The sequence below is a fragment of the Suricata suricatta genome, chromosome 8 (assembly GCF_006229205.1).
Source record: "Suricata suricatta isolate VVHF042 chromosome 8, meerkat_22Aug2017_6uvM2_HiC, whole genome shotgun sequence".
Taxonomy (NCBI): domain Eukaryota; kingdom Metazoa; phylum Chordata; class Mammalia; order Carnivora; family Herpestidae; genus Suricata; species Suricata suricatta.
In genome coordinates, this window is record NC_043707.1 from 140,195,561 (window position 1) to 140,208,590 (window position 13,030).

The 13,030-nt window shown below is 58.2% G+C and overlaps 1 protein-coding gene across 3 annotated transcripts in view; it reads left to right on the forward strand.

Moving 5' to 3' along the window:
- The window catches only part of MMEL1 (membrane metalloendopeptidase like 1), a 28,951-nt gene that overhangs the window by 2,478 nt on the left and 13,443 nt on the right, over positions 1 to 13,030 (forward strand). For 2 of the 3 annotated variants that reach the window (XM_029949642.1, XM_029949644.1), the window contains exons 3-6: positions 11,036 to 11,113; positions 11,648 to 11,710; positions 12,530 to 12,691; positions 12,921 to 13,001. In XM_029949642.1, the coding sequence (XP_029805502.1) occupies positions 11,036 to 11,113; positions 11,648 to 11,710; positions 12,530 to 12,691; positions 12,921 to 13,001 (384 nt within the window). The remainder of the gene's footprint in view (positions 1 to 11,035; positions 11,114 to 11,647; positions 11,711 to 12,529; positions 12,692 to 12,920; positions 13,002 to 13,030) is intronic. The other variant, XM_029949643.1, reaches the window with a different exon arrangement.

Below are 13,030 nucleotides of genomic sequence, written 5' to 3' on the forward strand. Positions count from 1 at the left end.
TGGGGAGGGGCTCACATGTCAGCACCTGAGCTGCACCCCGCTGCTCACCGGCGCCACCCCAGTCCGGATGTGGGTCTGCGGTGCTCTCCGCCCCCACCCGCAGGGCAGCCGGCTTAGGAGGGGAGCTCACAGGAGGGCGGCTGGGCCTTTGTCGCTAGAATGTTTCCTCACTGGCCTGGCCCGGGTTGGGGGGGGAGGGGGGCGTGTGCACCGCCAGGAACCAGCCGTCTGTTGCTGGACAAGGCTGTTCTGGGGACACAGCCTGTGGATGTGATGGGCGTCCCAGCCCAGCGCTGCTCCCCGCCTGCCCAGGCGCCTGGCGGCGCCCCCCCCCCCCACCCGCTGCTCGGATCTCTGGTCCCTCTGGGTCGCCTGCCAGGGTAGGGGGCACTGCTAGCTCCAGGGAGCCCAGACCTCAAGGAGCCTAGTTCAGGGCTTGCTGGGCTGGAAACACCTGGTTCAGAGTCTTCCCGGGGACAGGGCTGGCCCCCCAGACCCTCCCCAACTGCAGGCCGCTGGGGACCCCTCTCCTCTCCCAGGTGGCGTGGAGCAGCGTGACCCACCAACGGGAGGGACCCTCCCTGCCCCGTCTGCCTTTTCCTTGGGGTCCCTGCTGGGGCCCCTCAGTCAGAGCCCACCCCCAGCTGGTCGCGGCCTCGGGCCCTGATGAGTCCACGGACTTACACGCCTCGTTCCTGTATGCTTCTCGTGCTTTCACATCTCCACTGTGATCCTTCTCTTGGATTCATGAGTAATTTTGAAATCTTTTTTCTTTTTAATTTCCAGATGGAGATGTTACTAGTTACCTTCTCTTATTGGCTCCTCACGTAACTGCACTGTGGTCGGAAACCACGGGTTACGTGGTGCTGATTTTTGGGTGTTTGCTGAGGCTCGAATCCGGACTAACACGTGGTCCGTTTTGCAAATAATCCACGCGTGTTGGTGGAATTGGAGATACAGATGTATCCACATCCATCGAACCTTCTATATATTTGGGTTGCTTTTTTTAACTTTCCTGTGCTAAATCCTACACCAGAGAACTGCAGTTTTCCTCATATTTATGCCAAGTATTAATTTGCCTACATTAAGGCGACTACTCTGAACACGAGTCTAGAGTTGGTGTATCTTCCCTGACCTCTCATTGCATAGTGACCCCTTCTCTTTCATCTGTTCTGCCTGAAGTTCTGTTCTGGGTGGTGTGAACATCACCACCCGCTGTGGCTCAGCCTATTTTCTCCCAGCCGCTTTCTCTCAAACTTTCTGTGTCTTTAGCCTTCGCTGTTTCTCTTGCTCTTACCTGGAGAATCTAGCCTCACTAGCATTCATTGTGATAACTGTCCGCTTTCTGTTGCGCTGCTTGGTTATTTTTCCCTCCTCTGTTTTCCCTCAGCGAGCTTGCAAGTTTAGATCACTGTCCATTTAGGGGTTATCTTTGGTTTTTTGTTTTAAGAGCTTTTTCAAAAGTGATTGACAAGCGCTTTTCAGAAAAATCACGTGTTTTTCTAGAAATTATAACACGGGGAGGTGCGGCCCCATGTCCGCGGTCCTGCCCCTCCTGGGATCCTGCTCCTACAAGCAGCCACACTCACTGTCCAGCACAGCAGCCTGCAAACTATGGCCCGTGTTTTGTTTTGTAAATAAAGTTTTATTGGAACACAGCGGTGCCCACTCATCTATGTATTGTCTATGGATGTTTTCATGTGATGAGAGCTAAGTTGAATTGGTCAGACAGAGTCTGTGTGTGGTCACAAAGCCTAAAGTATTTCTTGCCTGGCCCTTCACAGGAAAATATTGCCAACCCTTGGACTGAGGTGTCTTCCCATATCCAAACCTTCACTTTGAACCTTTTTTATTATCAGTGTTGGATTGTGAGGAGGCGTTATAAGGCTGTGGTTAATGCCCAGGCATGGCTAGGATTTCAGCTCCGCCAGATTTTACCTTTTGACCTTGGCAGGTTTCTTTCATGCCTCTGTGCCTCAGTTTCTCCATCTGTAAAATGGAATGTAGCATAGTACGTACATAAGAGGCTTACTTGAGGGCCCAAGATTTAATGCATCAATAACTCTTAGAAGAATGCCTGTATCTGTCATGGTGTTCATGAGCGGATTTACTGGCAAAATTATGGACTCATCATTTCCCGCTACCAGTGTGGGTGTGGACGTGCAGAGGGGAAGGCGGATCCAGCTCCCCGCACAGCCCAGACCCTGCCTTCCCAGGACAGATGCGTCCGTGCTTTGGACCAAGCCACGGTCACCATCTACCGCCGGTCCGCTGAGTGTGGCTCGTGGCTGAGCCATGAGGAGCGGTTGGGTCGCGTTTCCTCTGTGCCATCATCCGGGCTCCTCATCATTGATAGCTGCCTAGTTCCAGAGGCTTCCTTTTTGCTGTCAGATTATCTCATTACCAGCCTGTCTTTGCCCATCTCTAATATCACCCTCTTACTCATAGGGTAGATTTCCGTTAATAGCGGGATGGGGCTTGAGAGCAAAGTGCTGGCAGTCCAGCGACGGTTAATGACAGTAGGTGTGAGTCTCTTCAGAATGACATTTCTGGGACGCCTGGGAGGCTCAGTCAGTTAAGCATCCGACTTCGGCTCAGGTCATGATCTGACGGTTCATGGGTTCGAGCCCCGCGTCGGGCTCTGTGCTGACAGCTTGGAGCCTGGAGCCTGTTTCAGATTCTGTCTCCCTCTCTCTCTCTGCCCCTCCCCTGTTCATGCTGTCTCTCTCTCTCTCTCTCTCTCTCTCTCAAATAAATAAAAACAGTAAAAAAAATTTTAATGACATTTCTAACTCTTGAAGTTCCTTTCCTCACTTCTCTGATCTTTTCTCCAAATAACTCTTCAAAAGCGAGCAAAGCGGCCTCGAACGCTGCTCCAACGGCTGCACTCGCGTCTCCTGAATGAAAAGGCCCGACGGGCTGCAAACCAGCCCCGGGCGCTGGACGGCTGAGCCCGCCTGACCTGCGGCCCCCGCCTCCAACAGGAGGACAGATCATGGAGATCCTGCTCACCTCCAGGGAGGCCAAAGAGTCTATAAATCTGCAGAAAAGGATAATTCTGGCCTCACATAACAATGATCAGGTGGTCATGAGACACGGTAATACAGCTTGCGCCTACACAAATGTAAGGTGTATCATTATCTTTCCAGAATTCCACGAATTCTGGGTCTGGGTCGCTTACTTGTTTGTTGAAAGAAAACCCATTCCGATGTTCTTCATTCTTTTTTCTTTCTGTGGATCCCAGTTCCGGCTGGATCCATCGTCCCCCGTCCTGGGGAACCTCCGTTTGGATCGATCCCAGGCAGGTGTGCTGGAAACGGACTTCCTCAGCTTTTGTCTCTCAGAAAAAGCCTTGCTTTTATCTGCATGTTGAAAGGTTTTATCTCAGAGTAGAGAATTCTTGGTTAGTTTGGTTTTTCCCTCCAGGCCGCTCCGTTCCCTTCTGGCTCGTGCAGCTGCTGAGGGAAAGTCCTCTATGACCTCCATCTTCGTTGGTCCGTCTGTCACATCTCTCCCTTTCCTGTTGCCCTCGGGGTTTCTCTCTTTGACCTTGGCTGCAGTGTGTGTGTCTTCAGACAGCGTGTGTGCATTTAAGTATTTTGGTATCTGTGCTGCTTGTGTCCTTTGGAATCTAAGGATTTACTTTCTTCCACTAATTTTGGGAAATTCTCAGCCATTATCTTTTCAAATGTTTCTTCTGACCCCTTTCTCTCTCTCTGTCTTTCTGGGCCTCCACAGATGTGTGGAGTCTGACGGTTTGACGCTATCCCTCAATATTGGGATGGTCCGTTGAGTGGGGTTTTTTTCACCCTTTTGGTTTTTGTGCTGTGGGTTAGAGTCTGACCCGAATTAGTCCCTACATTTGCTGGTTCTTTCCTTGGCCCTACTCGGCGTGCTGCTCAGCCGGTCGGGAGTCCTCCTGTAATCATGTGCTGTTTATTTCTGATATTCCATGTGACTCCTTTTTACAGTTTCTGCCTTTTGCTGAAATGTTGTTTCTGGTCAAGCATGTTACCACCTTTTTCATTAAATCCTTGAACGAGTCAACCACAGTTGTGTTAAAGTCCAGCCCTGATCGGCCAGTATTTGGACTTTCTCTGAATTCAGTTCCTTTTTAAATGTTTATTTATTTTTGAGAGAGAGAGCGTGAGAGGGAGAGGGGCAGAGAGAGGGAAGGGGATAGAGGACCCAAAGCAGGCTCCATGCTGACAGTGAGAGCCCTATGCGGGGCTGAAACCCACAAACGTGAGATCTTAACCTGAACCAAAATCAAGAGTTGGACGCTCAACTAGCTGAGCCCCCCAGGCGCCCCTCTGTGAATCTAGTTCGTCGGTGACATTATCTTGTGGCACCAGACTGCTTTTTCTTGCGTTTGTGTGTGTGTTTTCACTGAATCCTGAATATCACATGAGGAAGAGTAGAGACCGAGGCAAACGGTATAGAAGCTGGAAATAGGGACGCGTGTCCTGCCGGTCTGCTGGCGTGTGGGCCCAAACACGTCGAGTCAGGAGTTAGCTTTGGGCTTTTGTTTTTGCTCTTGTTCCCCTCGGCGCGCCCCAGATTCGGGTTCCTCCAGCGATGGCGGCTGTTACCTCGTGTTTCCCCCGGGCCCCGCTTCAGCCTCACTCACAGGGGCCCCCCGGATGCCTGTGACACAGAGGGGCCTGTCTCCTCCATTTGCCTCCGTGCCTTTGTCCTTCCGCAAAGGGTAGGTGGCCATTGCTCATCAGTGGTTGGCTCACGCTGGGGGGCGGGGGTCTCTGATGTACCCACCACGTCTGGTCCTCAGCCGGCCTGGGCCCTGGAGTGGAGCGCCCCCATGTCCATCCCCACGTCCACCAAATTTTCCTTCACCCCTGAGTTTTTCCGCCCTTCTAGAAGCAGCAGCCCTCAGCTTGATGTCATTCCACTATCCTGGGGCCACAGGGGTCTCCTGTCCCTCTCCCATGGGCAGAGGATTTTCAGGTCTGACCCTTCCCTCCCGACCAGTGGAGTTCTGCCTGGTCCCTGGACCAGGTCCCTGATAGCTGCCCCAGGGTTCCTTGCTGAGGGCCCGGGGACAGACCGTGTGAGCGAGGCAGCCTTCCCTCCTGGCTGCTCCAACCCAGCAGGCTAGCGCACAGCCAGCCTTCGGGAACTCAGGAAGGGGCGCCTGGGGGCTCAATCAGTTAACCGTCTGACTTCAGCTCAGGTCATGATCTCACGGTCCATGAGTTCAAGTCCCACGTCGGGCTCTGTGCTGACAGCTCGAGCCTGGAGCTGCTGCGGATTCTGTGTCTCCCTCTCTCTCTGCCCCTCTCTTGTTCACACTCTGTCTCTGTCTCTCAAAAATGAATACATGTAAAAAAACAATCAAACAAAAGACTGCACGAAGCTTGTACCTCAGTCCCTCTGAGCCGCATGCATGGTGACCCGTCTCTCTCCTGGGTCCTGTCGGTGGGGGGAGACGCTACGTCCCTCCTTGGAGGGGTCACTGCTCTCTGAAACCCTGTTTCCCAGGCCCCAGACGGCTCTAGACACGTGTGATGTCCGCGGACTCTCTGGACTCCTGTCGTCGGCACGGACATGGCAGGTGTCGGGACTGTGGCTGCTCCGGGCAGGAGGCAGGCGCGTTCTCCGCAGCCAGGTTAGCTGATGAGGCCTCGGCTCCCGGACACGCCCCTCGGCCTCCAAACAACGCGAGAGTTTAGAGCCGACAGAGTCTCTTCCGTGGGACTCCCCGGGTCTCTCCCCCAGAGGCGGCGCTGGTTAACGCAGCCGCGGTCAGTCCCACCTCCCGCTCGCCTTGTCCCCAGGCAGTCCCTAGAAGACCGTCTTCCTCACCCCCAGGGTCCCTGTTCAAGGTGTGGTTTGTGGACCAGGGATGTCAGCCTCCGCGGGGCGCTCGGTTAGGCGTCCGGCTTCGGCTCAGGTCATGATCTCACGTTCGTGGGTTCGAGCCCCGTGTCGGGCTCTATGCTGACAGCTCAGAGCCTGGAACCTGCTTCCGATTCTGTGTCTCCCTCTCTCTCTCTGCCCCTCCCCCGCTCATGCTCTGTCTCTCTCTGTCTCAAAAATAAACAAAAACTTTTAAAAGAAGATGATTAGTCTCGCGGGCTTCTGGCTCCTGCAGCCGTGGTGCAGAAACCTGGGCCCATCGAACTGGGTCTTGTCGGGTGGACTTTCTTTCCTCCGAGCCGTTTCCCTGGTCTCTGGTGTTTTTCACTTTCACCACGAGGCATCGAGCTGCCAACATTTGTTTGTTCTGCTTTGGATGCGTTGTGACTCCTGCATCTCACAGCAGCGCTGTGGGCACGCGGGAAGCTGTGCACGGTCTTTCCGGACCCGGCGTCTCCCTAGTGACCTCTCTTCTCCCGTTCTGAAAGCCTGGTCACGCGCCTCCTGCCCCCGCCTCTATCCTCCGTGTGGCTCTGGGAGGGGGCCGTCTCTGACTTCGTCCTGCATCCTGGGTAAATAAATTCTTTTGGACTCTACTCCAACTCACTACAGCGCTCTTCACCTGTGTCAGATCTGCAGAAATTCTCCCCAAAATAACCTGCAATCACTTGGACACATACCCTTTAGGACACTGCCTTCCCTCAGGTTTGAATTAAAATGTTGGCTGCATTTTGCAGAATGTTGATTCTCCAAAAATGTATCCGAATATGTCTGCACCTGCAGTGCAGTAACGGTTTTGCTGACACCCCGCAATTACAGCGGCATGGCACCACTTGGGGTTCAGTCAGCAAAATAAACAGTGCAGCGCAGGGGAAAATCCAGAAATGTAATCTCCACAAGCACATTCTTTTGTGTTTCTAGAATTTGCGATTTGTTCTTTCACACGCTGATTCTTTTTCAATGTTGCCTGCCCTTGTTTTTAATCTTTTCTTTTACTTCTTCAAATTACTTGGATTCGTCTCTGCATCAGCCAGGTTACTGCTGCCTCACAAAGCGCCCGATGCGCGGGGGCTGGAACAGCACGGTCCGCCGGGAAGCGCACACGGGCGCACAGCCGGGGCGGGAGTCAGCCGACCCCAGTCCGACTCTGTTCCGCGTGAGCCTCACCCCCGACAGGACCGGCAGGCAGGCCGGGCAGAGTCGAGGAGGCGGGCTGGCGGCCCCCGGGCCTCCCGGGCCTGGGCTCCGAACCCAAGTGGCATCCCTTGTGCCTCACTGTGGGCGGCAGCAAGCCGCGGCGCCAGCCCACAGGCGAGGGGGGAGGAAGCGTCCTCTGGCCACAGGGGACAGAGAGGAGTTGAGCTCTGGGGCCCACGATGCCCCAGGCATTTGGGGTCGGAGCGCCCCAGAACATGAAATCCTTGGGGTTCACGGTCCTGCCGTGTTGTTCACACCATGGAAGCCTGTCGCTGTGTCACGTGAATGCGTGTGCTCTCACTGCCTTACCTGCGGGGACCCTGTGTCTCTCGGGCCGAGCAGTTTCCCTCCAGAGAAGACGTGTTTGTTTCCGTCACCCCCCCCCCCCCGGGGGGAGCCTGCCTACTTAAACCGCAGGTCCCAGCTGGAGGTTCCCTTGGCCACACGGCCGACCGGGCACCTGCCTGACGACCAGCCTCTGGGGCTATTTTCCACCCCTCGGAGAGAGAGGACGTGGTGACAGACTGAGAGGGGGAATATAGATCATCCAAATCAAAGCCAACCTTTTTTTTAATGTTTATTTTTTGAGAGTGAGAGAGAGTGGGGGAGGGCTGAGGGAGAGGCAGGAGGACACACAATGTGAAGCAGGCTGTGTGCCCAGAGCACAGAGCCCAACGAGGGGCTCGAACTCACGAACTATGAGATCATGACCTGAGCCGAAGTTGGACACTTAACTGACGGAGCCGCCCTGGCGCCACATTGCCCAAGGACTGCTGACAAGGGCTGTGTTCCGTCCTCTGTCCTCTCACGCCCTGTTCTGTCCCAGGACCCTGCAGGGCGCCCCGCGTCGTCCCCCCTCAAGTCTCCGCAGGCGACTCGTGGCTGTGATGATTTCTCAGCCTTCCCTCGTTGTGATGAGCTGGGCAGTCCTGAGGCATCCGGGCCACGCACTTTGCAGACCGTGGCTCAGGTGGGATTTGTCAGATGTTTTTCTCGCGGTTAGACGAGGCGGAGTGCTTGGGGGGGAAGCCAGGAACCGAGGGGGCGTCCTTGCAGTGACTCCACGTCCTGGACGTGAGCACGTGGCCTAAGCATTTAATGTTCATCAGGCGTCTCCCCCATAAAGTTCCTTTCCCCTCGCTCTCCATGCTGTCCCCTTGGAAGGCAAGTCACCGTGGACAGCTCACAGCCAAGGCGTGGGGAGTTAGAGCCCACAGCCCTCCAGGCGGAGCACCCGGCGGAGCACCCGGTGAGCACCAGGCGAGCACCTGCAGAAACTATTCCGAGTTCTTCTGTGTGGGGGACTTACCTAACCCCCGTCTGTGTCTTTATTCAGTGACGTCGCTGTGTCGGCCTGGACCGGCGCACATGTATCTCAGACTCTGGATTAGAATCCAGCTCTCATTTGTGGTGTTCAGAGGTGTTCAGATCGCTCCAGCTCTGGCGCGGGGCCGCTGTCCGCGGGCGGCGGTGCTCCTCTGCCCATCCCCCATCGCGGTGGCTGCGGGATTCCGGAGAAGAGGGGGCGCCTCCTTCCTTTCCAGCCTTTGGAGATGTTCCAGGCTGCTCCCGTATGCTTCTGCTCCCGCTGGAGAACCCGGCATCTCTCCTTTGCTGGGTGACGGTGTTAGAGGCCACACTCGGCTCCTGGATGTCATCCCTGCTGCCGGGTCAGTGCTCCGGGCCAATGTGTGCCTGTGCTCGCCGAGTGTAGGACCCGCCTGGCTCTGAGTCAGGCTACATAGGAGCTTCCTTCCAGCCCCCACCCTTGCCGACCTGCGCTCCCCCTGCCAGCCCATGCTGATGTCGTAACTCAGTCCCAACGCTCATGGGTCCTGGTTTCCAAATTGCCAACCTGCATTCCCACGGGGACCAGCTTCACCGACAGCAGCATGGCACCGATGGACAGCTCCTTTTGCCTTTTTTTTTTTTAATGTTTATTTATTTTTGAGAGACAGAAACAGAGCATAAGCAGGGGAGGGCAGAAAAAGAGGGAGACACAGGATCCAAAGCAGCTCAGAGCCCGATGCGGGGCTTGAACCCACGAGCCATGGGGTCATGACCTGAGCCGAACTCGGACGCTCAACCGACTGAACCTCCCGGGCGCCCCTACTTATCTCTTTTCCTTGCTTCATGATAATTCCACCGTACGAATGTAATAGAGTTTATTTCTTCATAACTCTGTGGAAGGATCCCATGGTTGCAGAATTACAAACAAAAACACCTGCTATAAAATTCACACTCCGGTTTTCGTGTGGACGCAGGCTTTCCAACCGCTGGGGTCACACTGGTTCTCTCTGGTTCTGTGAGAAGTGGCATGCTGGCTTCCGAGCTGGCCGTGCCGCCTGGGGCTCCTGCGGGCTCTCCGCGGCTCTGCTCCGGGGGCTTTGTGGCTCGCCGCCGGCGCTGGGCAGGACACGTCTGTGGACACAGGTGCTTTCCAGCGCACGCCCTGCACGTCGTGAAGCCCAGAACCAGTCCTGCTCTTCGCTTCTTCCTGGGCACGTCGGGGACCTGCTGGCGTGCGCCACGTAGCCACGTGTTCCCGTCTTCGTTCCAGATCCTTTAACCTCACTGTCATAACCGCTACCACTGTGCGCCCGCTCTGACAGCTGGTCCCCGAGTCCGCTTGTTGGGAGTATTTGGGGTTTTTCTCGATGACAGGCCACGTGTGCCCATCATCTTCATCCACAGGGGTTCCTCAGGCACCTGCCCAGTGGGGGAGCCGCGTAGGACCCCAGCCCTCGCGCCGGCTCTAGTGCTGGTGGTCTTACCAACTCCCGCCTGGAGCCCCCCTTGCGGAGGGCCACCCCCCTGGCACCGTGGCTCCAAGGGGAGGGCGGTCACAGGTCCCTGCTCTCCGGGGAGGGCACATCACTTTCTGGAATGCGGTGGTTCTGCGGGTTTCCTGTCCGCAGCTCTCGGGGGGGGGCTTACGAACCCCCACATCGTGGCTTCTGCAGCTCACTCTCCCGGCTGGGGGGGGGCGGTGCAGACTCTCAACTTTCTTCGTCCTAATCAGAAGCAAAGTCCCTTCTCCTCCTCATGGTGTCTTTGACCAGAGCTCAGATGTCCTCGTCCACTGTCACTGAGGGTGTGACCCTTTGGGGTCCAAGGTCTAGTTCTTGTCCCAAGGCTCTGGGTTAAGGAGCCTGATGAACCGCCGTGGGGCAGCCATGTCTGAGCACCCACCTGCCGCTGCATTTCTGCTCCCAATTCGCGCTGTCGTCCTGTCCCCACGGGCCCGGGGCCCCCGGAGCAGGGCCCAGGCCGGACTCGTACCTGAATGCCCGGTGCCAGGCACCGGGGCAGGCTTGTAACAATCAGCAAATGCCGGACTGAGGGGCGCACAGGTGGTGGGTGTGAAGGGCCACAGTAGCGGGTGGGGGAGAAACGCCCTCAGACCCCACGCTTCACAGGTGGGTCCTCCGCGGCCAGGACCCCAGGGCCTTCCCACACCCTCTGACCTGTGTGGGGTCCTGTCCCTCCTTCCCGCCAGGTCTCCGTGCGCCTCCCTAGTGGGGTAACTCGGCCACGCGCCAGGTCTGTAGGTGGCCAGGCCCCGCAGGCGCTCTCCCTGCACCCCCCTCCCCCACCCCATCCAGGCAGAGTCCCCACCCGCTGGGAAGATCCCCAGCTGCCCAGGGGATGCCCTGCCCTAGGAAGGAAGGTGGCCAGTGAGTCGGAAGGTGAAAGTGGCATCCTGTCCCCCTACACAAGCCTACTGTTCCTGCCTCGGTTGGACCCCTGAGCTGCCCACCTTGCATGGGTGTGGCCCATGACCTTGAGACAGAAGAGGAAGTCAAAGGGGACTTCTTTGAGGGGAAGCAAGGGGGAGCCCCTCCCTCTCCATCTCCGAGATAAGCTTTGCTGGGTTCCCTGGTGACGGTCCTGGCTGCAGGGGGCGGGCTGCCCGCAGCAGTGGGGGAGGCAGAGAGCTGAGTGCTGTGTCTCTCCCCAGGGGAGCAGCCGCCGCCCTCTCCTAGCCAACTTGGCTTCTCAAAGGAAGAGAGGACCATTGTAAAACGAAAACCCCGAGGTAGCTTTGCCTTCCCTTCCGAAACATGGCCCGAGCAGGTGGGCTGGAGACGGGCCTCGGTGGGTGGCACGCAGCAGGGGCACGGGGCCTGCCCAGGGCCCCCAGAGTCCCATGGAGACAGGCCAGCGGCACCTGCCACGTGCAGGAAGTCCCCTGCTCCCCAGGCTTGGGGCGCCGTCGCTGAGACCAGGCAGGTGCACATTTGTACGGCCAGCCGGGGCCCGCTGCGGGGTCAGGGAAGCAGGACTGTGCAGAGAGGAGCACCACCAGCACCCTGCCTGGAGGAGGTGACCCTGACGGGCTGAGAGCACCTGGCAGACAGGCAGGGCCGCCAGTTTCGGGGGCGGAGCGTGCAGCCTCCGGCTCAGGCCCCAGTGAGGCTCGCCCTGGGCCACCTGGGGAGGACCCCAGATTGGAGGCCCCCAGGGGCTGGGGGTGGTCTGGGGCCCCGCCCGCCCCAGCAGAGCCACTCACCTGTGCCCCGTCCCACTCCGCCCCCACCTGCTCATGCCACGTTTCCCGTCTCCCCCGCAGCAGCCGTCCAGCGGCCCCAGGTAATGAGCGAGATCTGCACCACCCCGGGCTGCGTGTTGGCAGGTGAGCCCCTCCTCCACACCTCCCGCGGCCCGCCCCAGGGCCGCAGGCCCCCCAGGCCAGGGGTGGCCCAGGCGTGGGCTGGTGGGCAGTGGGTGAGGAAAGCGGGTCTGCCCCCACTTCCCAGCCCTGTGCCCCCCGGGAGCGGCCCCTGCGCCCACGAGGCCCCTGTGACCAGGATGAACGTAGTTCAGGGCCAAGGGCTCTTTCCTGCAGTTAAAGAAGGTCACAGGAACATACAAGTTTCCTCCCACGAATCTGTCTTAAACTTGGGAGCCGCGTGCTGCAATTTGCAGACAGAAAATAGTGAAAGCGGTCTGAAGAAACATCAGTAATGAGGCCATCAGAAATGAGATTTTTCTGCCCACGCTGGGGTCGGGGCCGTGGGTCGTGCTGGTGCGCCCTGCGAGGCCCCAGCCGCGTGGGGCAGAGGGCGCGGGAGGGTCCCGGGGTGGGGGTGCCAAGTGCGGGATCCCGCCGAGAGCCTTCAGCTGGGAGCCCCAGACCACTGAGGCACTCCCAGGGCGGATCAGGGCCCTGTGACGAATAAGGGGGCTCCGGGGGCTGCAGAACGCCCCCTGGGAGCCGGGCCGTCCTGGCCGCTGCCCCAGCGTCATGCTCCGGGCATCCTGGGAGAGGTCACGGGACTCCGGGTCACGTGGCTAATAAGCTGTAGCCCTCGAACGGGAACCCCCGCTTCCAACCTCACGGAGGCTCAGAGAGGGCGACTAACACCGCCAAGGGTGCACAGCCATGACCCAAGGCCGAACAGTCCACCCACGACTGGGCCCCCCTCCCTCTCCTCCCTTTGGGGTCGAGCAGCCGCCAGAATCCTCCAGAACATGGACCCTGCCACGGAGCCGTGTGAGGACTTCTACCAGTACGCGTGTGGGGGCTGGCTGCAGCGCCACGTGGTCCCCGAGACCAACTCGCGGTACAGCGTCTTCGACGTCCTGCGAGACGAGCTGGAGGTCATCCTCAAAGGTGGGAGCGGCCGTGACCTGGGCGGGAGCTCTGTGAGGCCGTGTGTCTGCCCCACGCAGAGGTGGCCGTGGGGCCAGTGGGGCTGGGGGGGGCGGGAAATCCCCTGGGATAAAGGCCCAGCAGGGGCAGGAGGCCCTCCTCTCCCTGAATGGGGGCGGGGCACCGGGACCTTTGACCTGGCTCTCCCTGCAGCTGCCTCAGGCCTCTGTCCTGCCCCCTCTGCCCACAGGGGTGCTGGAGAAATCCACCGCCGAGGACAGGCCGGCTGTGCAGAAAGCCAAGATGCTGTACCGCTCCTGCATGAACGAGAGTGAGCCGGGGGCGGGGGGGGGGGGGGCC